The sequence below is a fragment of the Danio rerio genome, chromosome 19 (genome assembly GCF_049306965.1).
Source record: "Danio rerio strain Tuebingen ecotype United States chromosome 19, GRCz12tu, whole genome shotgun sequence".
Lineage (NCBI taxonomy): Eukaryota > Metazoa > Chordata > Actinopteri > Cypriniformes > Danionidae > Danio > Danio rerio.
This window is the reverse complement of record NC_133194.1, coordinates 8,980,452-8,992,849: the sequence shown is the minus strand read 5'-3', so window position 1 is coordinate 8,992,849 and position 12,398 is coordinate 8,980,452. Positions and strand designations below refer to the sequence as shown.

Genomic DNA, 12,398 nt, shown 5'->3' with positions numbered 1-12,398 from the left:
TGGCACACTTTCTCAAAATACTGTGTACATATTGTGTGTCGTATATGCGCTCACGCTATGCTTGGCAAACGTCACACCAGGGGCATGACAGGCTTAGCTGCTATGGCATTTTCCATAGACTCTCCCAAAAGTGTCTTTCCAGACACACGTCAGAGTTCCCACTGAAGGGGTATGTCTCGGTTTTTAATGTAAGCCTCGTTCTTCGAAGAGGTAATTTAGATTTTCGGCTCTTCAGCGGCTAAAAGATAACTCTCACTCCACAAGCACCGGCTATACACTCTACTAATGATTAATTGCAGCACCTGCGGAGCCAAACTCTGCCAACTCATTGGCATTCACTGGCTCTCTCACTTACTCTTCAGAGTGATTGGTTTACTAGCTTTCACCCAAATAGTGTCTTTCCAGACACTTCTCCGTTCCCTCTTTGGGGAATGGGGGTTATGTTAGTAACCAAAACGTTCACATTAGACCCATTAGACCCATAATAGCATGACCAGATGTCTCTCTTTCTTTTTCAGGACAATCATGTATGTTTGTTGTATTTAAAAGATGACAACCACCTTATCAAAAGGTAGGCTAACCAAATATTTGTTTATCTGTCTAGAGGCAATCGCACACACAAAACACCATGCAAAAAAAGTATCAACATAGTGCAAAATGTACCATATAACACATTTGTTTCATATAGCAGTTGAGTCAGATTTATTACTGTAAAATATAAGTTAATTTCTACAAAAATAGTGCCAGAACAATTAACACAATTGTACTTAGACATTTTATGGTTAAATTAGAATATTTATTTATACTGCAATATTATTGTATTACTCTTTGAATCAACATTTTTATTACAAATTTGTTTTGCTCTCATTTAATTACAGACACATCATAGTTAACAAACATTTTTAATAAACATTTAAAAAAATAATCAGTTAACAGGTTATTGACATTTAGCAAATTGTAAGATGCTAAAAAATTGGAGAAATGTGCTATCTTGTATGTCTCAGAATAAAAACACACAACTGCAGTTACACTCTGACAGGCATTCTAATCTCTAAAAACCCAGCCTTTGGGTGTGGCCTTCTGATATCAACTTAAAAAACACTATGTTAAATAGAAATAGTTTATTTTTGACTAAATACTAAACTAACATATGTACAGTATTGTGTGATTATGCTGCATTTTAGTCAGTTAAAATTGGATTCAAATTTTAGCATTTAAAAAAATAATAACAATTAATAAAGCACACATGAAGTAAAAGCTAGATGGCATGTGTTCATTGTTCTTTTTGTTTGCTCTAAACGCATTCAAATTAGCATTCAAACACAATCAAATCCACCTGTTTTCTTTTGCAAATGATGTAAAGAGTGCTTGGTCTGGGTTAGTTTCTCTCTTGATCCAGACAAGATGTCTTTTCCACCAGAGAAAGCAATATAATTATAGAAAACTTGTATTTTAGCTGGAGGCAATGGGAAGGATTTCTAATACACCAAAAAGTTGGTGTAAAATTTAGTACAATGCCATTCAAAAGCACCATTATTTATTTATTTATTTTTTAACTTTTATTCATCACAATAAATTGTGCAAGAGTGAAAGTAAATACAGTTTTTTATGTCAATTTAAAGCTATTATTTAAAAACTTACTACTACCATAAAATCTTAAAATACTATCACAGTTTCCATAATACTATGACGCAATAACATTTATGTTTTCCTCATGGTTTCCCTCCTGTTTCAGGCTTAAGATTTCTATGAACAGCTTCCACGCAAATGACAATTTAAATCACCTAAACTCATCAATACTAATAATAATAATAATAATAATAATAATAATAACAATAATAATAATTCTTTAACAAATTTGAGATCATCTTAATCTAATAAATTTTTTTATTTCCTTATGAAGTGATTATTTCTTCATTGTCTAGATTAGTGCTGTCCAACATTCCTGAAGCTATACTAGTTGCAGATTTTGCACAGCTTTTAAATAAAACAAACATTATTACAGACTCCAGGACCTGAATTGGGTGGATCAGACAAAAATGTAAAACGTTTTTTTAATGAGGGCAATTACATTAGCAAAATTGGTGTGTCCTTAGGTTCGTTTTATCTTTGGTTTAATACTGTTCACACTTTAATTTAAAGGTAATTTTGAATTAATATCCCAATTTGGCACATCTTCAGAAAAAAATTGACTTGGTTTAGTTCCCTCTCAAGTTAAAGAGTAATAAATGGAAACTTTTGTTTTGCATTTTGGGTTAATACTGAGTAAATAACTATCTGAATTATAAAATTATTCCCTTTTTTAAATATTTTTGCCACTTGAAAATCTTTTAAACCGTTAAGATTAGCTGTAAAATTGTAGATGTTAGGTTAAAGTAAGCATTGGGTGTGTATTTGTGGAAAAGAGGAAGACAAACAAAAGCAAAGAGATTGATTAAATAGAATAGTTTTAAGCAATGTACACACTATAAATGTTTCAGTTTGTATAGAAACACTGACTGGTTGGCATCATGGTAACTGCATTACAAAAACAAATTTAAAAAAAGATTTTCTTACGTGGTGGTTTTGTCTTGTTTGTAGTCCAATTGTCTAAAAAGTCTTAAATCAAGAAGCATTCTGGACACTTTCTTTTCTTGTTTTTAGAATTTTTGCCTAAAGCAGTCTAAAGCAGTTTATTTAGCTATTAAGCAGTCTAAAGCAGTATTATTTAGCAGTCTAAAGCAGTTTATTAGCTTATTTAGCTTATATATATATATATATATATATATATATATATATATATATATATATATATATATATATATATATATATATATATACGTTTGTAATAATGTGGGACACTGCTTATAGGTCAAAGCTCTTAGTTTGGTGATTATGATGTACGATTGAGGCCAGTGGTTGTACGGATGGTACAAATTACCATCTTTTGCAATGTAAAAGCACATTGCTGTCAGCAAAAAGTTCATAAAGCATTCTAGCTTTTGTGCAGATAATGTTGGCATGTTCTTTTTCCTGCAGTCACTGATCCACAAAACTAAAGCAGACTCCATTCTTAAGGGGGTCGCACACCTGATGCACTGAGCACATGACAGTTGGAAGTAACACACCCTGGACGCACACATTCGCATGTTATTAAAATGAAATTATTCAGATGGCGCTTTGTGAAGCGGCAGAAATATGAACAGTGTCTTGAGTCATAGCAGGGTGCCATGGACAGACGCTAACTTGCGGTGTCGGTGCGTGTAAATGTGAAAATGTTAATGCCTGAGAAAAGTGTATAAAGTGTGTAGTGAGGCGTTTTACAGCCTCAAAACATATAAAGCTGTCTACTTTACAGATTTTGCCTATATTGCAGGTTATTTTTAAAACAAAACTCCCGCGAATAACAAGGGACCATTGTAGTTTGTGCTATTTGCATGCTTTGTAAAGATTTGAACAGTTTACTTTTGTTTGTTTTATTTGCCTTAAAGGGCAACCAGTTTACCCCTTTCTTAAGATTTAATATCAATATTATGGTTCTTCTGAGTGTGCCAGTTTAGGCTCTGTTCAAAACACAATTCAGATTTTTTTATTATAATGTGTTTAAAAGTGTCATTTTGGGTGAGTGTACACAGCTCACTGTTTTAGGGTCATGTTGCTTCACATGAAAATTAGTTTCGTCTTCCTGCCCAAACTAACCAAGAGCTCCCCCACTTTGTGTATGGCAACAGACAGGCAGAGAGAAGCAACATGAGTGAGAGGACCAGCATTCAGCTGTACATGTACTACTCGCACACAGACCAAGCAGAGACCACAAAATCATTTGTGTCTTTGTATTGTTTTACAGCTAACTGTGTGCTAGATTAAAATTCCGAGCTTGTACACAGAGATTAATAACCACGCACACTGAATTAACTTTGACTAAAAAATAAAATGATGAAAAACATATAATAATAATAAACATATAATAATAATTGTACCCAGCTTAAATGTAAAAATAAAGTTACCTAATAGAGAAAGTAACAGGAAGAGGGAGAGAGAGTGGGGGAGAGACAGAGCATGAAAAGTGCAGAGCAAAGTTTACCAATTATTTTGTCTCTTTCTTGACCATGTGACCAAAGCTCAAATACTGAGACATTCAAACTGAACAATCAAAAATTGACCACATTGTAAAATCCCCAAAGTCCACACACCAGGCCCTGATCTCTTTAGTATCTGCCTTTGGAGTCAGTATGAACCTTCTTTGGTGAAAAATACATGTTTTGTAAGCATAAACAAATGCATATGGTAATTTAGACTCTTACATAAACAATGCTGTGTACAGTACTGTCACACATTACAATAACTTGGTTTGCAAGAAAACAAATTGACTCTGTATTTGAGTGTAATTTTGGTTTGTTTTAAATGAAAATCATAACATTAAATTGAATGAAACACTGCACATGACAAATATATTTAAAAGCCTATTTGCAACATGTTATTGTTTGTTTTAATATTTCGAAAGTAATGCCTAAAATCATAATAATTCATTAAGCAATGTCAAAATAACACACGTCTCAGAAATGGATGTCTAATGTGTAACTTTATCTACATAACCAACTCAAAAAACTCAATTAAAAATGCTCCAATCAATGTCGTCGTCGTCGTCAATGGGTGTGGGAGAAATCCTATCTGAGATCTCAACCACAGGACCTGCAGGACAAAATAATAATTAAAAATTATATAATAAGTATATACAAATACGTATACAGTATATTTGTATTTAGGTATGCTCATTTATTCATTTTCTTTCAGTTTAGTCTCTACTTCAGAGGTCGCCACAGTGGATTAAACCGCCAACTATTCTAGCATATGTTTCACACAGCGGATGCCCTCCCAGCTGCAACCCAGTACTGGAAAACACCCATACACACTCATTCACAAACAATTTAGTTCATTCAATTCACCTATAGCGCATGCCTTTGGATTGTGGGGGAAACTGGAGCACCTAGAGGAAACCCACACGGACAGGGGGAGAACATGCAAACTTCACACAAAAACGCCAACTGGTCCAGCCGGGACTCAAACCAGCGACCTTCTTGCTGTGAGGCGACTGTGCTAACCACTGCGCCACCCATTTTTTTCAGAGATTTTAAAATAAAAATAAAAAATCCCTGTATGTCAGGTCAAGGTCTGTATATGAAAAGATAAGAGCATTTATAAGATCTGCATCACCCACCGCCTTCTTGTCTTGGTCTCTTCCGAGCGACTAGATGAGCTTTGTAACTTAGATACTTTTTAATTTCCATTTCACATTCAAGCCTGATGATGCTTCGTTTAAATGCAGCATCTGAAAGAGGAAACAAAACAGTGGGAATTAGAGTTTTTATATTATTATGATCAAATTAGTCTCATAGATGTTTAAATATGTATTCTATGTACTAATGTTAATGCAGAGGTGAGTTAGTTTACCTCTGATCACATCTGCTAAAAGAAGCTGAGAGAAGGCCTTTTTATCTCCTCTGCCCTGCCAGTTAAACTCCTTTGCCAGATCATCTGTTAGGACACTTTGCATTATGTGCTTAATAACATCTTTTGGCCCAAAACCTCCAAGTTCTGACAGATGTTTTACCTATAAAAATAATGTTTTTTTTTTTTTGTTAATTGCAGCATTGGAAATGCTCAAATAAGTTGTATAATGACTATTAAACTGTATATTTTTCTTTGAACGTTTCTAGGGAAGGCAATACAATAATTTCTTAATTTATTTAGGGAATCTTTATCATGGAAGTAGACATTATGGTAATATCATTTTGAGATCATGACCAAATGTCATATAAATGCTGTGTGGACTTACATATAATTTGCGTGTTGTTGCATTGTTGAGCTCTCTTTCAATCCTGGCCACATCGTCAAATGTTTTTAGAGGCAATTTTAGGTTTGTAGTTTTGTTCATCTCTTTAGGAGGCACGATGCTGCTACTGCTGGGGGCTTCAGAAACTGCATTATCTTTGATTAGCTTATTTAACATGGTAGAGTTTTGCTGAACCATGCTCTTGATGTCTCTCAGCATTTCGAGGATTTCAGCTTTCTCTGTAATACAAAATGGGTTTTTTTTGCTGTATTTATATATTAAAAGAAACAACATATTGAAGTGATAATGTGAAAAGATGTTTGGCTCACCATCAGTTGACATTCTAAATATAGGTGTAGATGTCTCTGGAGCAAATGATTGAAGCTGATTATTTGAAATTCCTTTAAAGTTTTCAAGTCTTTGTCTCTTTATTCCAGAGAATCCGGTGGCTAATAGATAAGATCTTTATTTAAAAAAAAAAAAAACGATACATTAAACAAAATTGTACAAATTTATTGTTTATTAGGTTTTTTTTTTGGGGGGGGGGGGGTGATTTGTTTTTACTCACCGTTCCTTCTGTTCCCTTACTTCTTTTTCCACCTCTTTTGCCTTATCAAATGTGACTGCAATAACATAAGTATTGTACTGAAAAGTTGACAGAAAAAAAATGACTAAAACAAACAGGTGTCATAAAAATGTAACCATTACCATATTCGCTGTGAAAGCTAACATTTAGTTTCTCCCATGGTTTCCCTCCTGTTTCAGGCTTATGTCTGTTCTGAACAGCTTCAATACACTTCTCTGTGGATTTAAATGGAGGCCAGTGGCATAGCTTTCTATCATGACTCAACCAGTTTGATGACACCACCATCACCTCATCTGAGTCTTGCAAAATCACAACTGCATACATGATCTGCCTGTTAAAAAAAAATAAATAAATAAATAAATAAACATTTATATTTGAACGTTGTGAAAGAGTAATTTCCACTTCTACTCTAGAGCAGTGGTTCCAAAAGTGTGGGTTGCATGGCAGTGAAGGGAATTCTGCTTTGACGGATCAAAGATCAAACTTCACGATCAAAACAAAGAGAGATGGAGAGGAGGAAGTTTTTGTCTTGCATTGTGAGTAAGACTTTTGTGATATCCTGACAGCAATAGAAGCATTTCATGTTTGACATATATTTGTTTTAACTGTATTCAAGATTTACACTTTATCTTAGCTTTATTAAGTTTGTGTGGTAAGATTGAATGAATCTGGGACCTGGCTTCTTGCAGGGTAGTCTAAGACCAATGTCCTTGGTGGAGAGCCATACTTTCTGTTCTGGATGGTAAGTTGGAGTTGGGGCTCTCCAAACATTCGTCTGAATAGTATGACGCCTTACTGCACACTCTTACTCTCCCTCAACCAGTGATGGATAGATGGAATGTCCAAAGGTTCCCCAGACCAGGGGAACAGAGGTGGTTGGTAGCTGACTATGCACAGAAAAGGAGTGATCTCTGTGGAAAGTTGATGGAGGAAGTTAGCAGACGCAAGGAATTAATTCCAGATGTTCTGGTGGTCATGGCACAAGGTACAGATTTCTGCCTGTGTCCTGGATTTTTTTCTCTGTTTGTTCATTGCTCTCAGGATAGTAACCAGAAGATCAACTGATTGTCATACTTAGGAGAGAGAAAAAAGCTCTCCAAACATGGGAGATGAACTGGGGACCTCAATCGGATGCAATATCCTCAGGAATGGCGTGGTTTTGAAACACATGGTTGAACAAGATTTCGAATCGGTCTACTGCCACAAAGATACAGGAGATTCCATCAGATGGTGGCAAATCTGGTGCCAATTCAACATCTAGGTCTGACTAGAGATGCCAAGGAATGACAAGAGGAAAAGAGCTTACAAGGTGGAAGATGACAAGGAGCTTTGGACATTGCACGTTCCCGACATTCTCTCACGTACCTTCTGATGTCAGTGCCCATTCCAGGCTACCAGAAGCGATCTTTTAGCAGTGAGACGGTTTGATATGTGGGTTAATATTTGACTGTGTAGAATGTAGAAAAGGTTGGGTGGACACCCCGGTGGAGCTGGATTGGAGTTACTGTTATTTCTGATCTCTTTCTCCAGGGCCTTCTGGATTAGGCTGATTATCTTACCTGGGAAAACAGGTTCAGCATCTTCAAGAGTATGGATTCTAGAGAGAGTGTCAGCTTGACAGTGACAGGAGGTCAAATCTGGTGAAGAGTAAAACCCACTGGCCTGCCTGGGGTTGAGACTTTTAGCTTGTTGAGACGATGATTCATATATATAAGAAACTGATGTTTTGCTTCTTCCAACCAGTGTCTCCATTCTTCCAGTGCTGCTTTGATGGCCAGTAACTCACAATTTTTAATGTTGTAGTTCTGCTCCGCCGGGGTGAGTTTCTCGGAGTATAAGGCTCGTAGATGAAGTCATGGATGGGTCCCCAGCTGCTGGAAAAGTAGAGCTCCCACTCCAGAATTGGAGGCATCTACCTCCAGAATGAAAGGGTTTTCAGAGACTTGGGCTTATCTTTTAGTAGATCTGTCAACAAAGAGGTGATGAAACTGTAATGAAGAATTAAATTTCTATAGAAATTGGTAATACCTAGGAATCATTGGAGCAGTAGAAACCACACTCATCGCAGGTTGTGGAGGATGGATGGGACATGTCTTGATTACGTGTCCATTTTCTCTACAGTATATGTATAAATTCTGGGTCAACCGATGTCGACATTCAGCTGAGGATAGTCAGGTGGTATCCACCTGGATGGGTTCATGTTGAGAATCTGGAGGGTTGTGATACTCCATGAAACCTCTATGTAGTCGTGAAGAATTTGATTAATTGTTTTAGTTCAATGGTATCATTGTGTGCAGAGAAATGTAAACGTAACTGGAATTCCAAGCCTAGTCAATAGGTGGTTAACAAGGGAGTGTTCATTCTAGCCATTGGGGGTTGCTAGTGTGCAGAAATGAAGAGAGTAACTTTGAACAGAATAGTTTTCTTGTCGTAAAAGATATAATTTCTCACCCACTAATGTATCTTCTATTTTGTTTGGAAAAAGGACCCTTAGAGTGACATGTCCATTTTGGGTCCAAATAGATTCTGCCCATTGTAACTTTCAACCTGTTAACGGAGTAATAATAAATGCAGTTTTAGACCTGTCAGAGGGGAATCTGTGCTGCTGCATCTCCAAGGCTAGCGAACATTGTGAAAGGAATCTGTTGCAATCCTCCACCGAACCAGAGTAGGGCACAGAGTTGATCATGGGACTGGCGAAGCAGATGTGTGATGGAGAAGAAGTGACAGATATGGGAATGGCTACTGGTGGTGGTGGTGGTGTTGTTGATGGTTATGTGAGTACACGCCGGAGTGCCTATTGGGAATCTGGGGCCTCATGTATCAACGCTGCGTACGCACATAAGCCAGGTTTCACGCTCAGAATCGCTCACGTTTGGATTTACTAACGATGAACTGAACGTGGGAATGTGCGCAGCTCCACACCAGCTTTATGGCTGGCGTATGCACATTTTTTGTGCGTGTCTGTTTTATTTCCATTGGCGACTCCTAGAGGCAGTAGTGTTAAATTGCTCTCTACAAAGAGTCTTTAAGCCTTGCAATGGCAGCTGTATGAGACGGGTTCATCTAGCAGGTATATAAGGTTTCCATACCATACAGTTGACCAGCCAAACATTAAAGCGCAAATTGCAGTGGTCGCCTGTTTTCCCAATTTAATCTGAGCTATCTACTGCACGCACATTGCTATAAAGACACTATCTGAAGATGAAATTGCATGCGTGAATCAGAAACATTTCCATTCAATAAATGTGCAAATAAAATATGATGCACAGACTTATTAATGATTCCTACTTGTCTTTCTCATGATAAATAGTTGGCAAAATCTGATATGTAGCGGGGGAAAAAAGAATGACTTTATCAGACGCTGGATTCGTTGGATTCATGCTCGAACGTGTCAAAACATGATGACATCAGTTTTTCGAGCTGCACCACTGAGACTGTTAAGGGTTCTGCAACAATTTACACCTATAAATCACACTATTTCTTTTTTAATTCACTCAGTGCGATGTTCAGACCCAACTGTGTTAACCGCATGAGCTAAACTCTCCCACTCTATTTTTTTCTTTTGTTGTTAATTCCGGAGAACAAACTTGCAAATAACATCGCTTTTCTCCGGTCTACCTCCGAAAGCAGCACCTCCAATTCACATTCTGTTCAAAGTTTCTCTTCTTGTTTGCTTTTGCCTTTGCTTTTTCGTTGGGTTTTGCCAAAGTAGAGTCATTTGCATATTCATACGGGGGAGGAGGCAGGGAGGGGTTTTGTGCTCGTGCATGTTGCGCTCAGTTTCACGTTCATTCGGATGTACAAAAGAATATGTGTGAGATTCGGCGTACGCAGTGTTTCATACATCTGAATTTTTTTCTGTGTACGCACATTTACAGCTTTGTGCATACGCAATGTTTTAGTATGACTTCCACGCAAGTCTTTGTACATGAGGCCCCAGGTGTGTTGATTAGGGGGAAATACATTACACCCTCTCAAGATAAGAGTTATGCATAGAAACTTTTTGTTTTGCATTCTGAGTCAACTTTAAAGAAAAAAAGTAAAAGATTTTAATAACCTTTGAAAATTTTGAAAATCATTTAAAGCATCAAGGGTTGCAGTAATGTTGAAGATGTTAGCTATACTGTAAGTATTGGGTGTGTATTTCTGGAAAGGAGGAAAATTACAAAACAAAGATTTATAAAACAGGATGTTTTATAGTTTGTGTGGAAACACTGGGTGGTTGGCATCATGGTAACTGCACTGCAAAAAAAATTTCTAACTTAGATGTTTCATGAGCACAACAGCTAGGGCAGAAACCACAGATACATCACCACCTACTATGAGGAGGAGGATGTGGTGCAGAGACAGACAGTGAACAGTTTCCTGTTATTTTGTTTTGTTCTGCTTAATTTAATTTAATCTTAAATGATGACGTATTTCAAGAAAGTTCCATTAGTTAAATTGGGCATAAAGCACATTAAGGACGTTATTGCAGATTAAAGCCTGACAGGCTTATCCACTGGGATATTGTGGATTTTATGTCACCAAATTACCTATTACATTTATATTATAAAAGTGTTGTAGCTTAATAGCGAGGTTGTGTTTTATTGTATTTTATTGTATTTGTACAGTGTATTGATATACACCCAAAGCACTTTCCAATCACATGAGAGGATTGTACATGTATTAATTGTGTATTTTTTTATTTTTGCTTCTGAGCATTTAACATGGTTTACTTTATGGCTACATCCAAAAACATCCATTCGATTTGTTTTTCCTTTTTAAGTATCCAGGATATATCTTGACTCATCCTTCATAATGCAATGTAAAATTTGTCCAAATGGAAAAAAAAAAACTGTAAAAATAAATTAAAATCAAGACCAGCTCCTATTTCTAACAATTAGTCACAAGATAGTCATGTAACAAATTAAATGCCTACTAATAAAGAGTTTCTTCTAAATGGATAATTATTTATCATTTTTTAATTTTCCCTGACACAAAATCAAAGAACAAACTCAAATATATGGCATAACAAACCCCATATACTACTGTAAGCACAAAAGCTATTTCCCATTATGATCAGAGCTCTGTCAAAGAAAATTAGAAATGTCTGACCTGTGACCAGAGATGACCCCTTCTTGTGGCTCTTGGTAATATTCTTGTTAATAAAAGAATTTCAGAAAAAGCTTTATCAGAAAGAGGTGGTATATTGAATGCCGAAACCCTGGTAATGAACGGTTCAGGAAAGATGCTCAAGCAAACACTGACGCAATGCTCTTCTATCACATAACATTCAAATGTTGTAGGCAGTCCAAAAAAATCTCTTCACTCAATATTTACCATACATGGCATACAATATGTTCTTTGATGTGGGACAAAGTATGTGTGCAGGAAACTCTTTTAAACTCTCAGAAACTCTGAAACATTCTTAAAAGTATTTAAATGTAAACAACCAATAAAAAAATATCACATAATGTAAATAAGTTGTCATTTAATAAGAATATGTCAATAACTCAATTTTGACAAAATTATCAGACAAAACCTTACAATTCTAAGGTGACGATTTGTCTTGGAACATTCTACAAGAAACTTACATTTTTATTTATAAAAAGGTGACAGGGCCTGACTTTAGCTTGTCACCTTCAAAAACATCATACAATGCATCATTAATCACTGTCAGCTTCTTCTCCGTCAAATGATGTCACTTACGAGTCATAGGCTTAAACGTGCAATGCATGCATTTTATGTTAAATTTAATACAAATGTGACAGGACTGACAGAAACATGGGGACAATTGTAAGTGTATTTGTATTATATATTTGTAGTATTTAATTGTAGAATTAATTTATAATTTCGTGTTTAATCAACTGATGTGAATGAGAACAACCTAAACTTGCTATTTCTGTAGTATTGTGTTTCTAAATAACTAAATAAAGTTTTAGCATAACAAAATTATTAAAGCTGTATGTTCAATTGGGCAGAGGACAATGACAGGAAAATGACAGGTACATTTGT

At 36.0% G+C, this 12,398-nt stretch overlaps 1 protein-coding gene and 1 long non-coding RNA gene across 3 annotated transcripts; one reads left to right on the top strand and one right to left on the bottom strand.

Annotated features, from left to right (window-relative positions):
• Nucleotides 1–52: 52 nt before the first annotated feature.
• Nucleotides 53–11,227, top strand: LOC141379008 (uncharacterized). Its single transcript, XR_012394897.1, has 7 exons — nucleotides 53–169; nucleotides 519–571; nucleotides 6,578–6,934; nucleotides 7,088–7,140; nucleotides 7,222–7,383; nucleotides 7,477–7,829; nucleotides 7,929–11,227. It is a non-coding gene; the product is annotated as an uncharacterized lncRNA (long non-coding RNA).
• On the bottom strand, nucleotides 3,823–11,759 carry si:dkey-266f7.4. Of its 2 annotated transcripts, XM_009294050.5 has the most exons (8): nucleotides 11,499–11,759; nucleotides 6,521–6,729; nucleotides 6,381–6,435; nucleotides 6,142–6,275; nucleotides 5,816–6,051; nucleotides 5,431–5,590; nucleotides 5,198–5,308; nucleotides 3,823–4,671 (listed from the first exon to the last, which is right to left on the bottom strand). In XM_009294050.5, exons 2-8 carry the CDS (start codon nucleotides 6,720–6,722, stop codon nucleotides 4,589–4,591), a joined length of 981 nt encoding a protein of 326 aa, XP_009292325.1. In that variant the 5' UTR covers nucleotides 6,723–6,729; nucleotides 11,499–11,759; the 3' UTR covers nucleotides 3,823–4,588. The 2 variants fall into 2 exon arrangements, with proteins under 2 accessions (XP_009292325.1, NP_001093488.1); NM_001100018.1 differs by lacking the exons at nucleotides 6,521–6,729; nucleotides 11,499–11,759 and having other exon boundaries at nucleotides 4,510–4,671; nucleotides 6,381–6,429.
• Nucleotides 11,760–12,398: the final 639 nt, after the last annotated feature.

Excerpts from the sequence above, each read along its gene's own strand:
- si:dkey-266f7.4 (XM_009294050.5), bottom strand. The coding sequence starts at position 6,722 with ATGTATGCAGTTGTGATTTTGCAAGACTCAGATGAGGTGATGGTGGTG. Across the intron at positions 6,052-6,141 it reads ATTTAGAATGTCAACTGATG|AGAAAGCTGAAATCCTCGAA; the intron begins GTGAGCCAAACA and ends TTTGTATTACAG. Across the intron at positions 5,591-5,815 it reads CAACAACACGCAAATTATAT|GTAAAACATCTGTCAGAACT; the intron begins GTAAGTCCACAC and ends TTATTTTTATAG.